Here is a 19428-nt window from a genome sequence, read left to right as displayed (position 1 = left end):
ACTGTTGGTTATTACAAACAGAGATAATTAACAAGAATGTAAATGGTATGATTGATATTAATTAAATAATCCTATCTTTTTATGTTAGTATAATAGTTTCTCAAATTTTAATAACTATTAATTTCTGTTGTTTTGTTAATTATCATCATTGCTATCATAGAGTTAAGGTTAGAGGTGAGACAGAAAGGTGTGTTCACCAAGGTTTTTTTTCCCTTCGTTCTCTCATTTGTTTAATAACAAGGTTGTTAAGTTTCTGTAATGTAATATTTATTAATTGTGAAAATATTGTGCATCTTATCTTTTTATATATATATATATATATATATATATATATATATATATATATATATATATATATATATTTGGTTATTTTATATGATCTCTTAAACTATACCAAATTTTAATTGACAAAAATATTTTCGTATGTATAATGAATTATAAATTTTAAAGTTAAAGGTATTTAAATAATTTTTAATTTAATTTTATTTTTTATTTTAAATTAAAAATAAAAATGATTAAAATATCTTATTAAAGTATGTCATTTTTAATAAATAGAACTTTTTTTCACTATAAAATTTGGTACACTTTAATATATTACTTAGCAAATATAATATATATATATATATATATATATATATATATATATATATATATATATATATATATATATATATATATATATATATATATATGATAAAGTGAGTAAGTTTTCATTTAATTTTATTCGCTCTGATTTTTAAGGACCTATTTTAGAATCTATTTTTAGATAAAATTGTTTTGTTATTTTTATTGATGTTTGTATATTATCAAAAGAATTAGCCAGAAAAAAATATTTAGAGGTTTTCTTTGTATTAATTCGTTTGTTTTCTATAAATGGCTTGTCTCCTTTAACGCAAGATTTTGAGATGGGTGAGGTTATTTCAGCCGAACTTTATTTAATTCAAATATTCTAAATTCTTAGGTTTTTTTTTCATCCTAACACAAATGTAGTAGTGTCAACTACTTTGAAATGAAAACTTGACAAAGATTTATTATTGAATACTGGTAGATTAATATCTCAAAATAAATTTTTATCTCTTTTAAAAGCTTCGATTAACTTAACTCATTGCAAGTTAGGTCAATTTTAATTTTATCTCTAGTGAAGAACAAAAATAACATTTATCTTTGCATAAAGCACTAGCCCATATGATATACATATTAGTGTACAATTTCCATGATTTAGTGCTAAGTTTTGCATTTTGGTTTAGAAGAATCCTGGCTTTTAGCATATGTAATATTATTCTTTGGTTATGGGATACAAATATCCATTAATTATTGTCGCTGAATTAATGCATTCGGTAATAGTAAAGTGCATGTTCAGTCACATGTTGGTGAGTTGAAAAAAGAGAATAAAAACAAACAGAAGAAAAGATATGGCGCTGTTTTCGCTCACTTTATCATAAAACTTTTTCCAATCAGCCTTTTCAACGCCTTAAACAACGGGATTCATTATTAGGTTTCGTATTCGGTGGTGTTATTCCTATAAATATCCCTCCAATTCCTAACAAAGAAATAAGAAAAGCTTACATTCATATAGCGATGGCAGCAGCTTCCTATTACAGCCCCATGATGCTTGCCCTCTCTCTGCTTCTTCTGTTGGTCTCATTCTCGAGTGTAGCTCAGGTACATTAGATTACATAATGTAGATAAGCAGAATGATTAAATCTCTGACAAGTGTGTATGTGATGTTTGAATTCAGGCTTATACGCGCAGCGGAACACTTGGGCCTTCAGGTATGGAGTGGTGAAAAAGGATGATGTTGGTTTTGGGTTAATTTGTATGATGATGATGATGATGAATATGATGATGATGAATATGCGATTGAATAACAGATTGTAAACCCAAGTGCACATACCGTTGCTCGGCAACTTCACACAAGAAGCCATGCATGTTTTTCTGTCAGAAGTGTTGTGCCAAATGCCTATGCGTTCCTCCTGGTACATACGGCAACAAGCAACTTTGCCCTTGTTACAACTCCTGGAAGACCAAGGAAGGACGACCCAAATGCCCTTAAACCCATCATACCTTCTTTCGTAGATTCTACTTTCTGTTCCTACAAAAATTATACATATATATATGTATAACTCTATAGTTTTAACTCTCCCTTCAGGGTTGAGGGAGTCAACGAGATCTTCACTTTGATTGTTTTCATTGATATTTTTGTCAACTTCAACAGGAACACACTGTTTAGAAGACAAATCGTTTTCATTTTCTTTTTTTTTTATCAATCAAGCACTCAAGGTAATTGGTTCTTGACACCACTTTCTTAACAAATAAACCTTTATGTGAATATAAGTATATATCAAAAGACAATTTTTATCTAATAACGAATACAATAAAACAACTTATTTAATTAAAAGTCATCCTAAACAATTAATTAACCATAAAACAACTTATTTAATTTTGTTACGTTTAAATTTCACTAACAAATATAAAATTTATTTGTATACTATAAGTAAATTTTATTTAACATTTTTAATACCTTCAACAATCATTCGTAAAGTCTATTATTATTCTTTCAGCATTTAAAATTTTGTAGTTTTTTTTTCTTATTCACCTAATATAAAACTTAGTAATATAATGACTAAATTTATGATACGTAAGATGTAACATCCTAAATTATAATTTTAATACTATAAAAGAAATTATCACACATTTCATAGTTGAGAAGAGTCAACTAACAAAAGACATATAAAAATATTAAAGTCATTCAAAATATAATCATAATTCAAACTTTTATATATAAGAGTTTCTAATTCTAATATCATCTAATTAGGCTAACGAGCTATAATCTACATCCTCTATTCTTAGCATATGCTCAACTAAGACTTTTCTCCTTGTGCTCAGACCAATCAAATAAAAACACATGCAAAATTAAACAAATTTTAAAAGAATCATACATACTTTAATACAATTCATAAACATAAAGTTCTAGCATCAAATCAATTATAATCAGGCACAACTTGACACATATATATCTAGACTCTAGACATAACCATTCAAACATTCTCTTACTCCTCACCATATATCTACCCCTATCTACTTGAGATTAGGTAGTTATTGGAGTAAAAAAATATTCTCTCATTTGAAAGCTCCTACGACATTACATTACACAAACACCACATAAGGATTTTCACCGTAGAATCCCTTTTCACATACTTAACAAATCACTTTTTCATTGATTACATTCACAATCATTCACATTTTATCACAACTCTATATAGCTCATAAACATACATACATTATAAGGCAACTAATTAAGTGAAACCCTAGAATTAAGAGAAGTTCAAAAACAAGTGAAACCAGGAAAACAAAGTGGCGCTAAGCAACACACTCTTGTCGTTGAGCGCCAACTCTCTTGCAAATTGGGTGCCTAAGCGCCACCTTAATGAAGCTGAGCGTTAAAGCTCTTAACTCGTTGGTGTTAGAGCACCGCTGAACGCCACACCAGAAGCTTTAGAAACTCCATAATTTGATCCAAATACCCCAAAACCCATTCCAATTACCCAACTAGTATCTTTAACAATAAATTGATTTAAAACATGTTCATCTTTCGAATTTGATACTAATTGGCTCATTTGGTTAAAGGATTGGCGTATTGGATCAACCTAACTATCCAAAAATACCCAAATCAGATTTTACACTCCATTAACCAGATTTTAGTAAACTAATTAGTTATACAAATCTTAAATGACCTACTAACCGGTCCTAGACCTTAGTTTTACTCATCCAGCCCTCACTTCCAATTTTCACATCTCAAAACCCCATTTTTAAATCAAAACCAACATATCATATTCACTCCTTACTACTTTATCTTCCACCACAACTTTAGATATATTTTCAACCACAATATTTATTTCTTCAATTTTGTCACCTATGTGTACTTCTAGTTGACTCAATCATCAAACGTGAAAATTAATTTGCGATTGATTTCCCAAACTTCACTTGAATTGTTTCACAATCAGCTTAGAGAATGCTTTTTTTTACTAAATCTATAACATAGTTGGCTGTTTATTTGTTGACAATGATTTAAAATACACCGATGGATAACTTAAAACAAGTAGTGTTTTGTATGCAAGTCTTTTAACTTTTCTTTTGATGTTCATGTGTTAAAATCTTTTCACTATTTAAAATGACATTTGCTTTTTGAATAGGCATCTTTCATAAAGAAACGAAATTATTCTAAAGTAAAATAAGTACAACATGAAAGTTGTAACGTTTGATATGTAATAACTTCCTAAATATTAGACCACCAGTAACTATAATTCAATTAAAAAAAATACATAAGTATTATAATAAACTATATATACATTAAAAGTTAAACAATTTCACGTTAATTTTAATAACTGACGTTTATAAATAAATACGAATGAATTTGTATATTTTATAGGTTAAATGTATGTTTTGAAGTTTACATTTATATAACGTTATTTAATATATGAAATAAATTACGTTCACATGTAATATATAAAAAAGTATTTATTTGTGCTGTATTGAATAAGAATTAGACTTTAAATCTAACTTAATTACATAAAAAAACGAGGTTTGTATCTATTTTACATCGAGAACTTTAAACTTAATTTAATTTTATAAAATTTACTTATAAAATGAGGTGTATACTCATTTATATATTCTAGATTATTTTATCTCCAATAAATATTACAATTCCAATAATACTTAATATTGTTACAAATTTTTAACAATAAATATTTTATAGAAGAGAATTCTGAAAATTATCTAGACAAAAAAGAGAATGATATATTATTGTAAAATAAATATGAGTATTTTTAAACTCATACAAAGTTTAATTATTAAAAAAGAATTAATTTTCACAATTACCTCAGGTCCTCCAAACTGGAGAACACTTCCTCTGTATGCTTCTTGATAACCATAATATTTAACACCATAACAACGAGTATTATCACTAAAGGATGCAGTTTGAGATGGTTTAGGTTCATAAATGGTAGTGGCACATTTTTATTTTTATTTAACATATATAATATAAGACTAAAATGATTATAATATATATATATATATATATATATATATATATATATATATATATATATATTGAAAAAAAAGGATAATATCAAATAAATATAAAAAATTTATATTTTTCAAAAAGTATATATTCTTTTAGATATATAATCAAAGTTTGAGAAAATATTAATTTTAATTTTATATTATAATTCAGTGATCAAAATATATTTAATCAAATAAAATCTAATAATATCTCTTCTTACCGTCCATGTTGCAAACAATCGGGTTCTTGTATCAAAGTAAAAGATCAATTAGAAACATTTTTATGTTCCATTTTGTTTATAGTTTAAAATTATTTCCACAAAAACTAATAAATATATAAATATATGATAAATTCTCTTCATTATAATAAAATAATTATATAATTTTTATTTTTTTTATTTTTCTTAAGATAGTTAATGTATGGGTATAATAAGAAAAAAAATTAAGTATAGTTTAACAAATATAGAATGATAGATAAAAAATAAGTTTAATTAAGTGTTAAATATCTCATAAAGTTGCGTATATTCAATTTAATTCTTATTATACATTTTCCTTTTATTAAAATATTTTTAATTTAATTAAGAATATATCGTTTGATTTTATTAATCAATAAAATGATGGAATAGTGTCAGACCTCGAAAAAACCACCAAAATCCCTCCTGTCAGTCATTTAAATCGCACCCAAAACCCTCTGCGCGGACGCCAGGTGTCAATCAACGAGGATTCGAAAATCAGATAGTGGAAGGCAGGTGTCGGCAGGAGAGCGGACGTCCGTTGGGACGTGGGAAACAAAAGTTGATTTTCTGAAAATTCGTACCCACTCTCTTCTGCATGCACCTTCTTCTTCCCAAAACTCTGATCTTCCATTTCTCCTCCTTCTCACTAGAAAACTCTCCTCTCTAAGAAATCTTACCCTTTCTTCTCTCCGATCACCATTCAGGCACCGTGGAAGCGTTTCCGGCGCCCTGAGCTCCATTCTGAACCGAACAACTTTGTGTTCTGAAACTGGTAAGTTTCCTTTTTCCTTAACCGTTCGTTCTTGTAAACATGGAAACCAAGTTCTGGTTGCATGGGTCCTTAGTTTCATTCTGAATGAATTCAGTCTGTTGTTTTATTTGGGTTCGAAGAGTAGTTGAGCGTTGAGGGTGGAAAAGATCGTAGTTCGGAGAAGTGATTTTCATTCTGTAGGACGTACGTTCACGCTCTGAGGTAAGGGAAGCTTATTAATTTAATTTATATGATTATGTGTTGCATGAGCGTTCGTTGTTTTGATTGGATATGAAAAATGAGTGTGCTATGTTATGATGCATGAAATGTATGAAATTTCTATGTTTGGATGCTATGAGATATGAAAAATGTATTATTGTGTGAATGTATAAAGGTATGAAACTGTATGTTAAGAACTGAATTTAAATAATAACGATTCTGGTAAGAAATTTTCTAAGAAAGGGTACGTACGTTACTGAACGGTCCTTTACCATTCGGTTTTCTAGTGAATTGTGAGTTGTAGTGGATTCTTTCATTTGGGAAGGATCCTAGTTGAGGACGAGCGTCTACACTTCGAAAGACTGTGCTTGAGCGTTCGACCAAGCATAGTTCTGTCTTGATATCCTGTTAGTAACACCTGGTCTTATATCAAGTGTTCGTCCTAATAAAGTGTTTGGTCTTACACCGGGCACTCTTTCTATCTCCTTAAACAAAATTTTCTAATACTAGCATTCATTCAAACCACTAAAGTTCACTCCCTATAGTGTTCAGACTTTAACTGACATTCGTATTTCTTAATACTAAATCTAAATAATCTAAGTCCTCATAAACGCTCGGTTTATTCATTAGAATTCCTCTATGTATTATTCTTTGAATCTCTTGAAGTGTCTGAGTCTATTGGCTTCGGCCTGGAGCTTTAGTGCTGAATATAATTTTCTTTTTAGATGCTCGGTTAAAGTTCTTAAGAGTCAATTCATCTAATTGACTCATTTTGCAAGTTACGTTCGTTCTGTTCATTGGCGCTAATATTAGATTGTACTTCGTTTCTTTCTCAAACCGATAGTAAACCTCTTGGTCTAAATTTATTCTGGAATTTGAGGCCCTCGGTCTAGCTCCAAATTGTTCAGTCTCGTTCTAAGTCAGGGTTGGACGTTCGGTAAATTGTACCCGAACGGATCTTAGTGTAAAATGTTCAAAATGAGATGATTATTAAATAAAGATGAAGAAAATGAGATTTTGAAAGGTTGTGATTTTTGGACGAGCGTTCCGGGGAGGAACGACTCATGCTTGAATACTGAAATTGGTAAAGTATGACTGTGGGCATGCTAAGCTGGCTGTTCATCCTGATGTTCCGTGGGTACTCGTCTTCACGTAGAGGAGAGTAGGTCATGTGTGGGAACGACAGGAGATCCTAGTCCTTAGGGGTACTTTGGACAGATAGGGTTAACCTCGGGTGGCAGCTGTTGAGTGTATCCCAGTTATTACATCACCCGGGTGCACGAACGCCTGTAGCTACACAGATTTCATACAGTCCGGACGGTCAGTCTAGTGATAGGTTTTGTATGATACGTACATTGAAATGTTCTTGTGTGATTGTTTAACTTATATATGTTGATTGTATGAATTAAATTATATAAGCTTACCCTGTGTTTTTCCTTGTGTTGTATCGTCTTGTGCGTTCGTCTTGTCATTGCAATGATCATTCGTGTAGATGTGAGCAGATGGAGATGCATTGTTGGAAGAGACGCTAGAAGAGGAGAACTTAGTCGAAGTGGAAGTAAAGGCCGAGCCGTAGGAGGTTCGGATTGATAGTTAGTAGTTTAGTATGAGGTGATCGTTCGATCACCTCCTCTTTTCGTTTGCTATCTGACCGTTCGGTATTTGGATTTTTGTAAACCGTTCGGTTATGTTTTTCCCTAAATATTGTACAGCTTACTTTTAAATCTTTATGTAAGGTCGTTCGACCGCAAGCGTACGCTATTTTAGTGTAAGACTGAACTGTTTATTATTAAATGTAATTATTCTATTATATGGTTTATTACTGTATTTTTGGGATGTTACAAATAGTTACTTCTGTTTTGTTGTTTCTAATTCACTTATGAATTCGTTTATTTTATCTAGTCTCTTTCAACTAACTCAAGGGAAGGAACGAGTTAATTGACAAGTTGAAAGGACTGAAAAATAAACCAGTTAATGAGTGAGTTGAAGTAAGAAACATATCATCTTAGTGATATTGATAATAAAACTATAGACATTAAACAGAAATAAAAGATATTTTAAACTACCAAGACAATGGAAAAAATGATAGAAAAATAAATAAAATATAAAATGATATAAAATATAATTATAAAGAAAATTAACTTCCACATTTGTCTCCAGGTCCTCCAAACTGGACAACACCTTCATCAGAAACCTCTTGGTCATCTTTATAGTAATTAACACCATAACAATTAGTGTTGTCAGAAAAGGGTCTGGTCATAATAGATTTAGGTACATAAATTTCTCTTGATGCGTCTTCAATCATGGGAGATCTAAAATAACATGCATGTTGTTCGTTTCCATCAGGAAAATGCCCAGATCCCATTGGAGGACTAGGATCTCCAACCTTAGCTTCTGTTCTTCCACCCCACCCAACAATCGATGCTGATTCCAAATTCGAGAACAATGCTGCTGGATAATATCCTATATCTGAATGTCCCAAGGCTATCCACCAATTTTTTGTATCTGGATCCTGAAAACACATCACACTCTCAATAACATCAAATATTACAAATCTATAATTATGTTTACTTTCAAAATGTATTTAAAAAGGTAAAATGGACATTGATAATGCATAACTTAATTTCAATTACAGTGAAATTTAATTGCATAACTTTTACCTGAGTAATAGAAATGAAAACCTCGTAACTTCGTTCCCCATAGGTGGATGTCTTGGGAAAATATGACCCAAGGAAATTATTTTTATCAACCTGAACAAAACCTGAACACCGAACATTGTAGCATCCTGTCTTCTTAAAATTATCTCTCTGCAATTTTTTAACATTATTTTAAATTTAAAGAAATGGAACGTGTGTAGCATAAAAAGAAAATGAATAATGGCATTAATAAATAAATAAGATTCATTTTTATTTATATAATGGTATCTCTTCTTACCGTCCATACTGCATAAAAATGGGTCTTTGTATCACCGTATAATTCTGGATCCACCTGATATCAAAGAATGAGAAGGATTAGAAACTATTTTATGTTCTGTTTTATCAAGTTTTGAAATTATTTTCATAAAAAATAATAACTGTGATAAATTTTCTTCACAATTATATTGTTCTTGTTTTATTTATTTTTCTTTACGTCTAACATAGTAAATGTATGAGTATAATAAGAAGGAAAAAATAAGTATATTTTAAATTTATAGAATGATAGATAAAAAATGATAGACTCAATTAAATTTTAAATATCTCATAAATTTAATATAAATAAAACAGGCATTGAAAGAAACAGAAAATATTTTAACTATTTCATATATAAATACAAATATTTAATAAAAACATAATTAAAAATATTTAATTCTTTTTATTGATATTTAAGATACAAATTAAATAACTTAAATTGACAAAAAAATCATAAATGTAATCACTATAACTCACATGCCATCCCGCAGTTATTTTGTTGGTAGATTCCAGAGGTCCATTTTCAACCCATATATGTGAGATAGAACTTTGACCTTTTCCAGTAACTCTTGGATTATAAACGCTATTTATTCCGCTAACTTTATACAAAGGAGCATAATTTGTGGGAATAGATATTTCTGCAATCTATAAAATTCAATATATTAAAGAAACTAATCAACTTCAAATATAATTTACAAAAATAAACAACCAATGAGATATCTTACGTGAACTCCAGGGATGTCTTGAACCAATGTATGATTATTTAATAATAATCTTTTTTTAGTGAAATCATCTTTTGCTCTTTGTATAGGAACTGTTCCTTCTGGACATTTTACTTTCTGAAGCCCAAACATAGATTCAAATCGCGAATTATTTACACTTGATTTTTCAATTAAATTTTCAAAGTTGGGTTTTATCTGCAAAATAAAAAAAAATTCAGAATAAAAATAAAATGAAAAAGAGATTAACACTTAAAACCAAAACATTGAAATATTTTAAAGCTTCTCACTTTCTATATAATTAAATGTTTTTTATTAATTACCTGTAACTTATGGTTCTTTAGTAAAGGATGGTCGAAGGCCGGTTGTTTATAAATGTCAATGCAGTCAATAATATCTCTAAACTTTGTCTATATAATCCAAAATAAAAATAATAAAATTAATAATCCATGTAATATGAAAATGAAGTTAAAGAAAATTATATGAAGAGATTTAAGAAAATTGTGAAATACATGAATAGTCTTGAGTGGAGACTTATCACTTAGCTTGGAATTTCTCTCAAACTCCAAATCTTCATTCAAAATATCATGAATACCATCAACATTGTGATTAATCACCAAACACAAGCAAAATATAAAGAACAATATATTCATCATTCTTTTCTCCTATATCACAAATGACTCAATGATCTATCTATATATAGAGACAGATTAACGATTCCCCTATTCTGAGAATAAGGTAAATTAAATACTCTTTATCCTAATATTTCATTTTATTTTGAAATAACCCATGAAATTAATTGGATAATAAATGCATTTACTTCTTTTTGACAAAATCATTAGTATTTTTCAACAAATTTTCTCTTTGTATTTAATACTTATTTTTTTATAAGGAAAAGTATTATGAAAATTTAACGAATAATTCACAAAAAAAATCACTTTTAATAAAATTCTTACTTTATTTCATTAAAATTAATAACTTTGATAACAATTATATTTATTTTAATTAACTTATTAATACAAAAAATGTATTGTTTTAATAATATATGTGACATCCTCAAATATATAAACTTATATAATAAAGACGTCATCATTCAAATAAAGAGAACAGTCAGAGTAGAATAGTAGTTTCGTAGTTGACATCACAATCATCCACATAAAGGACAAAACTTAAAACTTAAACAATTTGGAGTATTTCAAAATAACACCAACTTAAATTTAGAAATCCTAAAAAAAAAACTATACTGCAGCATCAGCATCTTCCAACTCTTGCTCCAAGGGAACCTCCTCGACAACATCTGCTCCCATCCAAGTGGATGATCATCGTAAAGGAAAAACATACACAAGTAGCACACAACATAGAAGCAAGGGTGAGCTAGATAAACAAGCAATAAACATATAGTACAACTAATCGATGTCATCATGCTTAGTTACATATAAAAGAACAATTAAAGCATAACCTTTAAACCATGACTCAAACACTCAAAAAGACTCATCCAGATTGGTATAACTGTCGAACTATTGGTCGTTTTTGCACTTGCATAGTTCAGCTGGCCCTCCCCAGCACTATGCAAGGTAAATCCCCCAATCTATCTATGTCTAAACTCTAAGACTATAGACGAGGACCTCCCTCTACTCTCACCACTCACATTGTTCTTCTCTATTTGAACATGAACAATGCTTTGAGTGTAGGGCTAGACATAGCAGTTCAAAGCTCCATACAGTTATACAGAACAACAACAACACCTCGCACAACCACTTCTAATCATCTCACCCTGAGATGTCCAATTCATACTCAAATACATCATTATAGTTCACAACCATGTTTTTTCCAATCACCCAAGTCTCATACATAAACGTACATGACAATCTGTTAAGCAAACAACATTAATCAATCCAATAAACATTACCAGACAATAATAGTCCCAAGAGAACCACTAAACAACACAAAACCCCGTAACTCATACTTAGACAAAGAAAATGGCTTTGAAACCATCATCAACAGTTCTAGGCAGGTCCAAAACCTCCAAAACGACCTAAGGAACGTCCAAAACGGACATCAGGAACCCCAAAAATTATCAAAAACAAAGACAAAGCCACTTTTTGCGAACACCTCGCGCCCGGGCGCCCCAGTAGAGGCACTGGGCGCGACTTTTTGTGAAGACCTTGGCCTGGGCGTCCCGGGAGACGTCTAGCCCTATACCAGTTGACAGCAATCACGAAATTCGACTTTTGATGTAGTTAGACCCATTTACAACAGAAATTTTCAGTTCCACATTCACTTATACAGATCCATACAAAACAAAATCACTATAAATACAAACTTATTAATCAAATAACAGAATATTACAGATTTCAGCACATGTATTGTTCATACAATCCATAGAAAAGAATGTAGCTCCCCTTACCTCTTGAAGACTTTCTTTGTAAACCTTGAATCAATCTTCACAAGACTTGCAGCACCTTGGCCTCCTTGCAATTCCAGAAACTCTAAACTTCATCTCTCTCACAGATTTTGCAGCAAGGACTTCACTCCCACAAGTGCAGAACCCATTTCTCCTTTTCTCACACTTGTAGATCCGTCCAAGAGACACCATGGCCCCTTAATCCACTAAGAAGCACTTAATAATTGGAAAGGAGGTATGCCCACGCTCCTCTCTGGCCCAAGGGACCAACATTATATGTCTGAAGCATATTCTCCAACTTTCCACGCAATCCCCACTTATTTCAGATCTGAAAACGTGAAAACTGACCACGCTCGCGCTGGGGTGCCTCTGGAGATAGGGCGCTGGGCGCAAGTCCCCCAGCAACACAACTGTCACAACTTTGACAGTCCGGTTGACCCCCTTCCCGAAGTCGAAAATACGCTCATGAATGCTCAAATCGAAGCTCTTTGAGTCTACTATCATATAAAAAAAGAATCAACTCAATTCATATTTTATAAAAAAAGTTATAATTAAAATAATAAATCATGTCAAACTCGATAGTATATATATATATATATATATATATATATATATATATATATATATATATATATATATATATATATATATAAATATATGAGGTTTGCTAACGCGCGTACGCATGTTTTTCAGTTGGTACATTTTAGCAATGTGTACCGGGTTTTAATAGACAAAAATATCCTTATATATAATGAATTCTAAGTTTTAAGGTTAAGGGTATTTTAATAATTTTCATTCTCAAAACTAAAAAAAAAAAAAAAAACCACCCAAACCCTTACTCACCTCTCTCAACCCTTTCTCTTTCATCTTTCTCACTCCAATCTTTTCTCTGTCATCCCTACTATAACCCCAATTGAAAAAAATCTAAAACACTTGTTGTTAAACAATTTGCCTTTGTAAAGAGTTGAGTCATTGACATATTCACCTTCAGGCAAAGGTTCATTCAAAATCTCTTCAATTTCACCATCTTCACTAACCTCTCTAATTTCAACATCTGCATATGTTGAATCATCATCTCTAAAAATAACCCTCCAGGCCAATTACCAATTTTTTCCGATGTCATTATGCTTGTAAAAATTAGATAAAATTATATACAACAAAAATTATAAAATGAAAACTCATTCTAAAGTCATTTTTTGTAAGAAATTGTTTAACAACGAGTGTTTCTGATTTTTTCCAAGCCAATTACCAATTCCTTTGATGTCATTATGCTTGTGAAAATTAGACAAAATTAGATAAGACGAAAATTATAAAATAAAAACTCATTATAAAATCATTGTTTGTAAGAAATTGTTTAACAGCAGGTATTTCTGATTTTTTCCAGGTCAATTACCAATTCCTTTATGCTTGTGAAAATTGAATAAAATTATATAAGACAAAAATTATAAGATGAAAACTCATTATAAAATCATTTTTTTGTAAGATTGTTTAACTGCAAGTGTTTCAAATTTTTTCAATTGGGGTTACAGTAGGGATGACAGAGAAAAGATTGGAGTGAGAAAGATGAAAGAGAAAGCGTTGAGAGGAATGAGAGAGGTGAGTATGGGTTTCGGGGTTTCTTTTTTTTTTTTTTTTAGTTTTGAGAATGAAAACTATTAAAATACCCTTAACCTTAAAACTTAGAATCCATATATATAAGGGTATTTTTGTCTACTAAAATCTGGTACACATTGCTAAAATGTACCAACTGAAAAACAGGCGTACGCGCGTTAGCAAACCCATATATATATATATATATATATATATATATATATATATATATATATATATATATATATATATATATATATATAACAAATGAAAATTTTATAATTTATTTATGATATAACTCTAATACGCTATATATTAAAAAGATTGTATTATAAATTTGAGATATTACAAAAATATCTCCCAAACTTCTTAAATTTCAATTTCTTTCCGATTATTTTATTAAAAGTAAATCATTTTAACATAAAAGTTTTTAAATTTTTTAATAAATGAATAACTTTTTAAATTACATAACACAATATTAATTTTACTCTATCGGCTACTACCTCTATTTTTATTTATATAAAAATATAAATAAATTATATTGAGTTTTTATGATATTATTAGGATGAAAAAATATTCGTACAAAATCCGCGAGTAACGGTCGATATTTTAATACTTTCTTATTAATTGATTGGATTCGAGCGTCATACTATACACGTTCGTGAGTATATATTACTCCTAAAAATAAAAATAAAAATTTAATTTATATTTTATTAAGTTAAATTTAATTAAAATTAAATTTAAATTTTTATTTAATTTAATTTATATTATATTTTATACTTTTTATAATTTTATTTTAAAGTTTATAAAATATTTTTTAAATAATCACAAGTATTACGAATATTCATGAATTTTAAAATACCTAGTATTTTTTAAACGAATGTATATGTAAATAATAGACAAATTTTTTTGTTGCGGGTCGAATAAACATTATCCGTGTGAGCCGATCCATTATCATTTCTGAATATTATTATTAAAATGATGTTTAAATTTGAAAGTAAAAGTTACGATAATATAACTTAATATCATGTATTAATTAAAATTATCTTATTTTAGGAAAAATATTACTAAAAGAAATAATTCTTTTTAAATGTTATTATTATTTTTTAATTGAGAATAATAGATTACTGTTACTCATTTAAGGCTTGTTCTCATATTCATGGTCCACATTTTTTGCAATATTTTTATACCTATTAGTACCATGAGTCAACGCAATTATTTTCTAATTCTAAAACGATGTTATAAATGTTTATTAATATTTCATATATTTTAGTTCATTTAAAAAATTTATTTTCTTAAATCGAACATATTTATTTATTTATTTTTATATCCTGCAACTTAAAATTGATATACTTTTTAAATTGATAATCATAACTGTTGAAAGATTAATAAATGATATACAACAAAAACTATAAATAAAAAATATAGGAAATTAAAAATATTCAGTAAAATCATAAAATAATTACTATGTAATAAATACCATATAATGACAAAATGAGTTTAATAATATATTGCTTAGAATGTTTTACATTTTAATTAATTTATTATCTTACTATATTTGACTATAGTTTTTAAGATATCTTTTTGTACCTTAATTACTTTTAAATTATTTTTATAACATTTTTAATCACTTAGTGTGTGTGTATATATATATATCATCAAGTCATTTTGTTAGAGAATAGAGTTGAAAAAAAGATGATGAATATATTGTTCTTTATCTTTTGTTTGGTGATCAGTGATGTTTATAATGTTGATGGTATTCAAGATATATTGAAGGAAGATGTGAAATTTGAGATAAAACAAAATCTTACAATTAATTCATCTATCAAGACTATTCATGTATTTCATAATATTTGAATTTTTTATATATATTTTCTTTTTTTTTCATTGAACATATATGATATTACATGAATTATTAATATTATTTTAATTTTTTTATTTTGAATTTTATAGACAAAGTTTGGAAACATTGTTGACTGTGTTGACATCTATAAACAACCAGCTTTTGACCATCCCTTGTTGAAAGATCATAAATTGCAGGTATATAATATTTTTTTTGATAATATAGAATATGTTCAACTTTATAATATTTCAATGCTTTTGGTTTGAACTTTCTATATTACTTTGATTATATGTTCAATAAACTTTAATTTGTTTGTTTCTTTATTTACAGCAAAAACCCAGCTTTGAAATTGAAAAGACAACTGAGAATAGTTCACAAATTGAATTCATGTTTGAATTTGATGAGGAAAATTGTCCAGAAGGGACCGTCCCTGTTCTTAGAACAAATGAAAATTTATTATCAAATGATCATATGTTGAGTAAAGAAATTCCTGGTGTTCATGTAAGATATTTTTTATATATTTTATAACTCAAAATATATGATATTTAATTTTTAAAATTTATTAATTATTTGAATATATTTAATTTTGTAGCTTGCAGAAGTATCTCTCAAACCACATTTTGGTCCTTATTATAAAGTTAGTGGAACAGTGAGCATTTATAATCCACAAGTTAATAAGAGTCAAATTTCTTTGGCTCATATTTGGGTTGAGAGAGGAGTCTCAGACACCACCAACAAAATCTCTGCAGGATGGCATGTGAGTCACAATTACATTTTTATTATTAAAAAATTGAGAATATAATGATTAGTGGATCAAATACTTCTTTTTATTATTGAAAGTTAATTAAAAGTAATTAAAATTTAATTAATTCTGTTCTTTTTTATCTATTATTTATTTGTTATTATATACATACATACGTTGTGTTAGAGGCAAATAAAAATAAATAAATAATTATTTATTTATTATAATCAAGAAAACATATCATATTTGTTGGTTTTTAGAAAATAATTTTAAACAAAAAGAGAAAACGAACATAAAAGGTTTCTAATTATTCTTGTACTTTGATATCAGGTGGATCCAGGATTATATAATGATTATGGAACACATTTTTATTCTACATGGACGGTAAGAAGAGATATCATTACATTTTGTTTTACCTTAATTTATAGAAACCAAATTATAATTAATCTTTCTTTCAATTTTTTTTGTATAATACAGTCAGATAATTTCGAGAAGACAGGATGCACCAACCTTAAATGTCAAGGTTTCGTTCAGACTAGCACAAATGTTTACCTTGGTGCTCGTTTCCCCCGCCTATCGGTATATGGTGTAGCAAGTTATGTGATTCACGTTTCTATTACCCAGGTAAATAAAGGTTAAATACTTTTTATTTCTAAATTATTATAAAAATATATGTGTTCTTTTTAAATTAAATTATAAATATGTAGTTTTTATACTTTATAAGAGTGTATGTAAACTATTTTTTTCCAACAATCGTATGAAGTATATTTCATTTGACGAAAAAAGTTTTATGATGAAATAAAATATAATATTCTTCATATACGATTTTTTGGAAAGAATATTTATCTTTTAACTTTTATATAATAAAGACACTGAATATTTTTTAATTTAAGTTAAAAATTAAATATAATTTTTTATGATAAATTAAGAACTGAAAATATATTTAATTTGATAAATTGTTATGTTATTAAATTTAAATTTAATTAGTAGTCTTAAATGCACAAGGATATGATATGTTATTTACAAAAGGTAACTGTGTGTTTTTAGGATCCAGAGACAAAAAATTGGTGGTTAACTTTGGGAAAGAAAAACATTGGTTATTTTCCAGCAAAATTATTCAACAACTTGGGTTCAGCAGCGATTGTAGGATGGGGTGGAAGAACAAAAGCTAATATTGGTAGTCCTAGTCCTCCAATGGGATCTGGACATTTTCCTGACGGACATAGTCTCCATTCATGTTATTTTAGATCTGTATTGGCTCAAGATTCATCAAAAAACATTTATGGACCTAAACCTGATGAGACCAAATCCTTCACTGACAACGATAAATGTTACGGTGTTAAATACTTTGGAGATCAAGGAGAGAATCTTGGAAGTGTTCTCCAATTTGGAGGACCTGGGGGTATTTGTGGTAATTAATCTTTATAATTATGTTTTGTATCAACTTTAAGAATAAAGATCTTTATTTAGTACAATTTATTTATCTGTTCCTCTTTTCTCTTGTTAATTTTTCTTTTAAATCAAGTTCAACAAATGATTTATATATAATAGTTAGTTATTGAAGTTAACATGAAATTGTTTAGCTTTTTATTGTGTAAAAACAGCATAAATACCTAGTTTTGTATATATAAATAAATATATAACTCTTAGAAGAATAAGAAGAATAAATAGTGTTGTGTTAAAAAAAACTATGTATTTGTTTTAATTGATTTTTTTATCAGCAAAAAATAAAATAATATAAAAAATAGAGTCATAGGAGTGTTCTAACCCGTATAAGTTTAAGATACCTGCATATGGATATAAGTATTGAATGTTTTGATGAAAATCACCATTTGCTTATATTGAACCTAAAGGAGACCCCGACTATTAAGAGTGGATGAAAAGCATACTCAAAATCAAAAGTCGTAACATCTCGTAATTTCACATTTTTATCTTTTTTTTCACTAGCACTGAATCAGACGACATTCTTTCATCTGCTCCCGTATAACGAATTATATGATCATTGCACATACACAAACACAAACAAGTAGGGTGAGCTAACATGGAACCAATAATTTATAAAACATGCATAATTACTTTGATACACTCAACAAACCTCATATAATAATTATGTCATACCCTCATACCATCATACAACAATCGCATCATAGATATTCATTCATTACTTTGACACACTCAACAAACCTCATATAATAATTATGTCAGACACCCTCATACCATCATACAACAATCACATCATAGATACTTATACCATCATACAACAATCGCATCATAGACACTCATTCCACAATACCCAATTACTAATAGACACTCATCCCACAATACTTAATAGACACTCGTTCCACAATACTCAATAGACACTCATTCCACAATACCCAATGGACACTCATCCCACAATACCCAATAGACACTAATCCGGATGATACGTTGATGAGCGGTCACGGGAGGTTATGCACTTGTGATGACTTCTACTTCCTCTTACAAATACATTTCCAAAATACTCCATATCATCCACAAGGTTAGTCCTCAACACTATGTCCAAAATCGACACATAGACCAGGACCTCTTGCCCCTCTCACCACATAATTCATCCTTCTCTACTTGAGACTGGATGACTATTAGAGTATCAGGATAACCTCCAACTACAGAACCCTCAACATCAACATATACACAAATACCACATCATTACTGAATCTCTCCACGAGACTCATACCATGCTCATATTCCCCAACTCACATTATACCCTTACAAAATCTCCCCATAATACTCATATCATGTTCATATGCATAAATTCAAATTCAATAAAGTCCAATCATCGCAAAAATCATACAAAATGAATATATCACAAAATAAATTAACAATACTAAAACATCACCACAAATATGGTCACCGGAGAAGAATCAAATGTTTGACGA

General features: G+C 28.8%; 3 protein-coding genes across 3 annotated transcripts; 2 read left to right on the top strand and 1 right to left on the bottom strand.

Moving 5' to 3' along the window:
- Positions 1–1560: 1560 nt before the first annotated feature.
- On the top strand, positions 1561–2238 carry LOC148204507 (protein RSI-1-like). The gene is made up of 3 exons (XM_088092955.1): positions 1561–1662; positions 1739–1772; positions 1872–2238. The coding sequence occupies exons 1-3, from the start codon at positions 1579–1581 to the stop codon at positions 2051–2053; spliced, it is 300 nt and encodes a 99-aa protein (XP_087949081.1). The 5' UTR covers positions 1561–1578; the 3' UTR covers positions 2054–2238.
- A 6166-nt stretch (positions 2239–8404) lies between these two features.
- On the bottom strand, positions 8405–10590 carry LOC124824535 (protein neprosin-like). Its single transcript, XM_047296968.2, has 7 exons — positions 10447–10590; positions 10258–10344; positions 9941–10132; positions 9693–9860; positions 9202–9255; positions 8928–9074; positions 8405–8779 (listed from the first exon to the last, which is right to left on the bottom strand). The coding sequence occupies exons 1-7, from the start codon at positions 10588–10590 to the stop codon at positions 8405–8407; spliced, it is 1167 nt and encodes a 388-aa protein (XP_047152924.2).
- Positions 10591–15623: 5033 nt separating this feature from the next.
- On the top strand, positions 15624–17972 carry LOC148204506 (protein neprosin-like). Its single transcript, XM_088109995.1, has 7 exons — positions 15624–15767; positions 15882–15968; positions 16102–16272; positions 16364–16528; positions 16844–16897; positions 16991–17137; positions 17561–17972. The coding sequence occupies exons 1-7, from the start codon at positions 15624–15626 to the stop codon at positions 17930–17932; spliced, it is 1140 nt and encodes a 379-aa protein (XP_087966121.1). The 3' UTR covers positions 17933–17972.
- The last annotated feature ends 1456 nt before the right edge of the window (positions 17973–19428 follow it).

Source organism: Vigna umbellata, chromosome 1 (assembly GCF_029865625.1).
Source record: "Vigna umbellata cultivar VRB3 chromosome 1, Vumbellata_1.0, whole genome shotgun sequence".
Lineage (NCBI taxonomy): Eukaryota > Viridiplantae > Streptophyta > Magnoliopsida > Fabales > Fabaceae > Vigna > Vigna umbellata.
This window is presented reverse-complemented; position numbering and strand designations above follow the sequence as displayed.

Bases quoted from the DNA above. Each gene is read 5' to 3' on its own strand.
- LOC148204506 (XM_088109995.1), top strand. From the start codon at position 15,624: ATGATGAATATATTGTTCTTTATCTTTTGTTTGGTGATCAGTGATGTT. The intron at 16,273-16,363 runs GTAAGATATTTT...TTAATTTTGTAG, and splicing joins AAGAAATTCCTGGTGTTCAT to CTTGCAGAAGTATCTCTCAA. The intron at 16,898-16,990 runs GTAAGAAGAGAT...TGTATAATACAG, and splicing joins ATTTTTATTCTACATGGACG to TCAGATAATTTCGAGAAGAC.
- LOC148204507 (XM_088092955.1), top strand. From the start codon at position 1,579: ATGGCAGCAGCTTCCTATTACAGCCCCATGATGCTTGCCCTCTCTCTG. The intron at 1,663-1,738 runs GTACATTAGATT...GTTTGAATTCAG, and splicing joins CATTCTCGAGTGTAGCTCAG to GCTTATACGCGCAGCGGAAC. The intron at 1,773-1,871 runs GTATGGAGTGGT...ATTGAATAACAG, and splicing joins CGGAACACTTGGGCCTTCAG to ATTGTAAACCCAAGTGCACA.
- LOC124824535 (XM_047296968.2), bottom strand. From the start codon at position 10,590: ATGATGAATATATTGTTCTTTATATTTTGCTTGTGTTTGGTGATTAAT. The intron at 10,133-10,257 runs GTAATTAATAAA...TTTATTTTGCAG, and splicing joins TAAAGAACCATAAGTTACAG to ATAAAACCCAACTTTGAAAA. The intron at 9,256-9,692 runs GTGAGTTATAGT...CTTTGATATCAG, and splicing joins AAATAACTGCGGGATGGCAT to GTGGATCCAGAATTATACGG.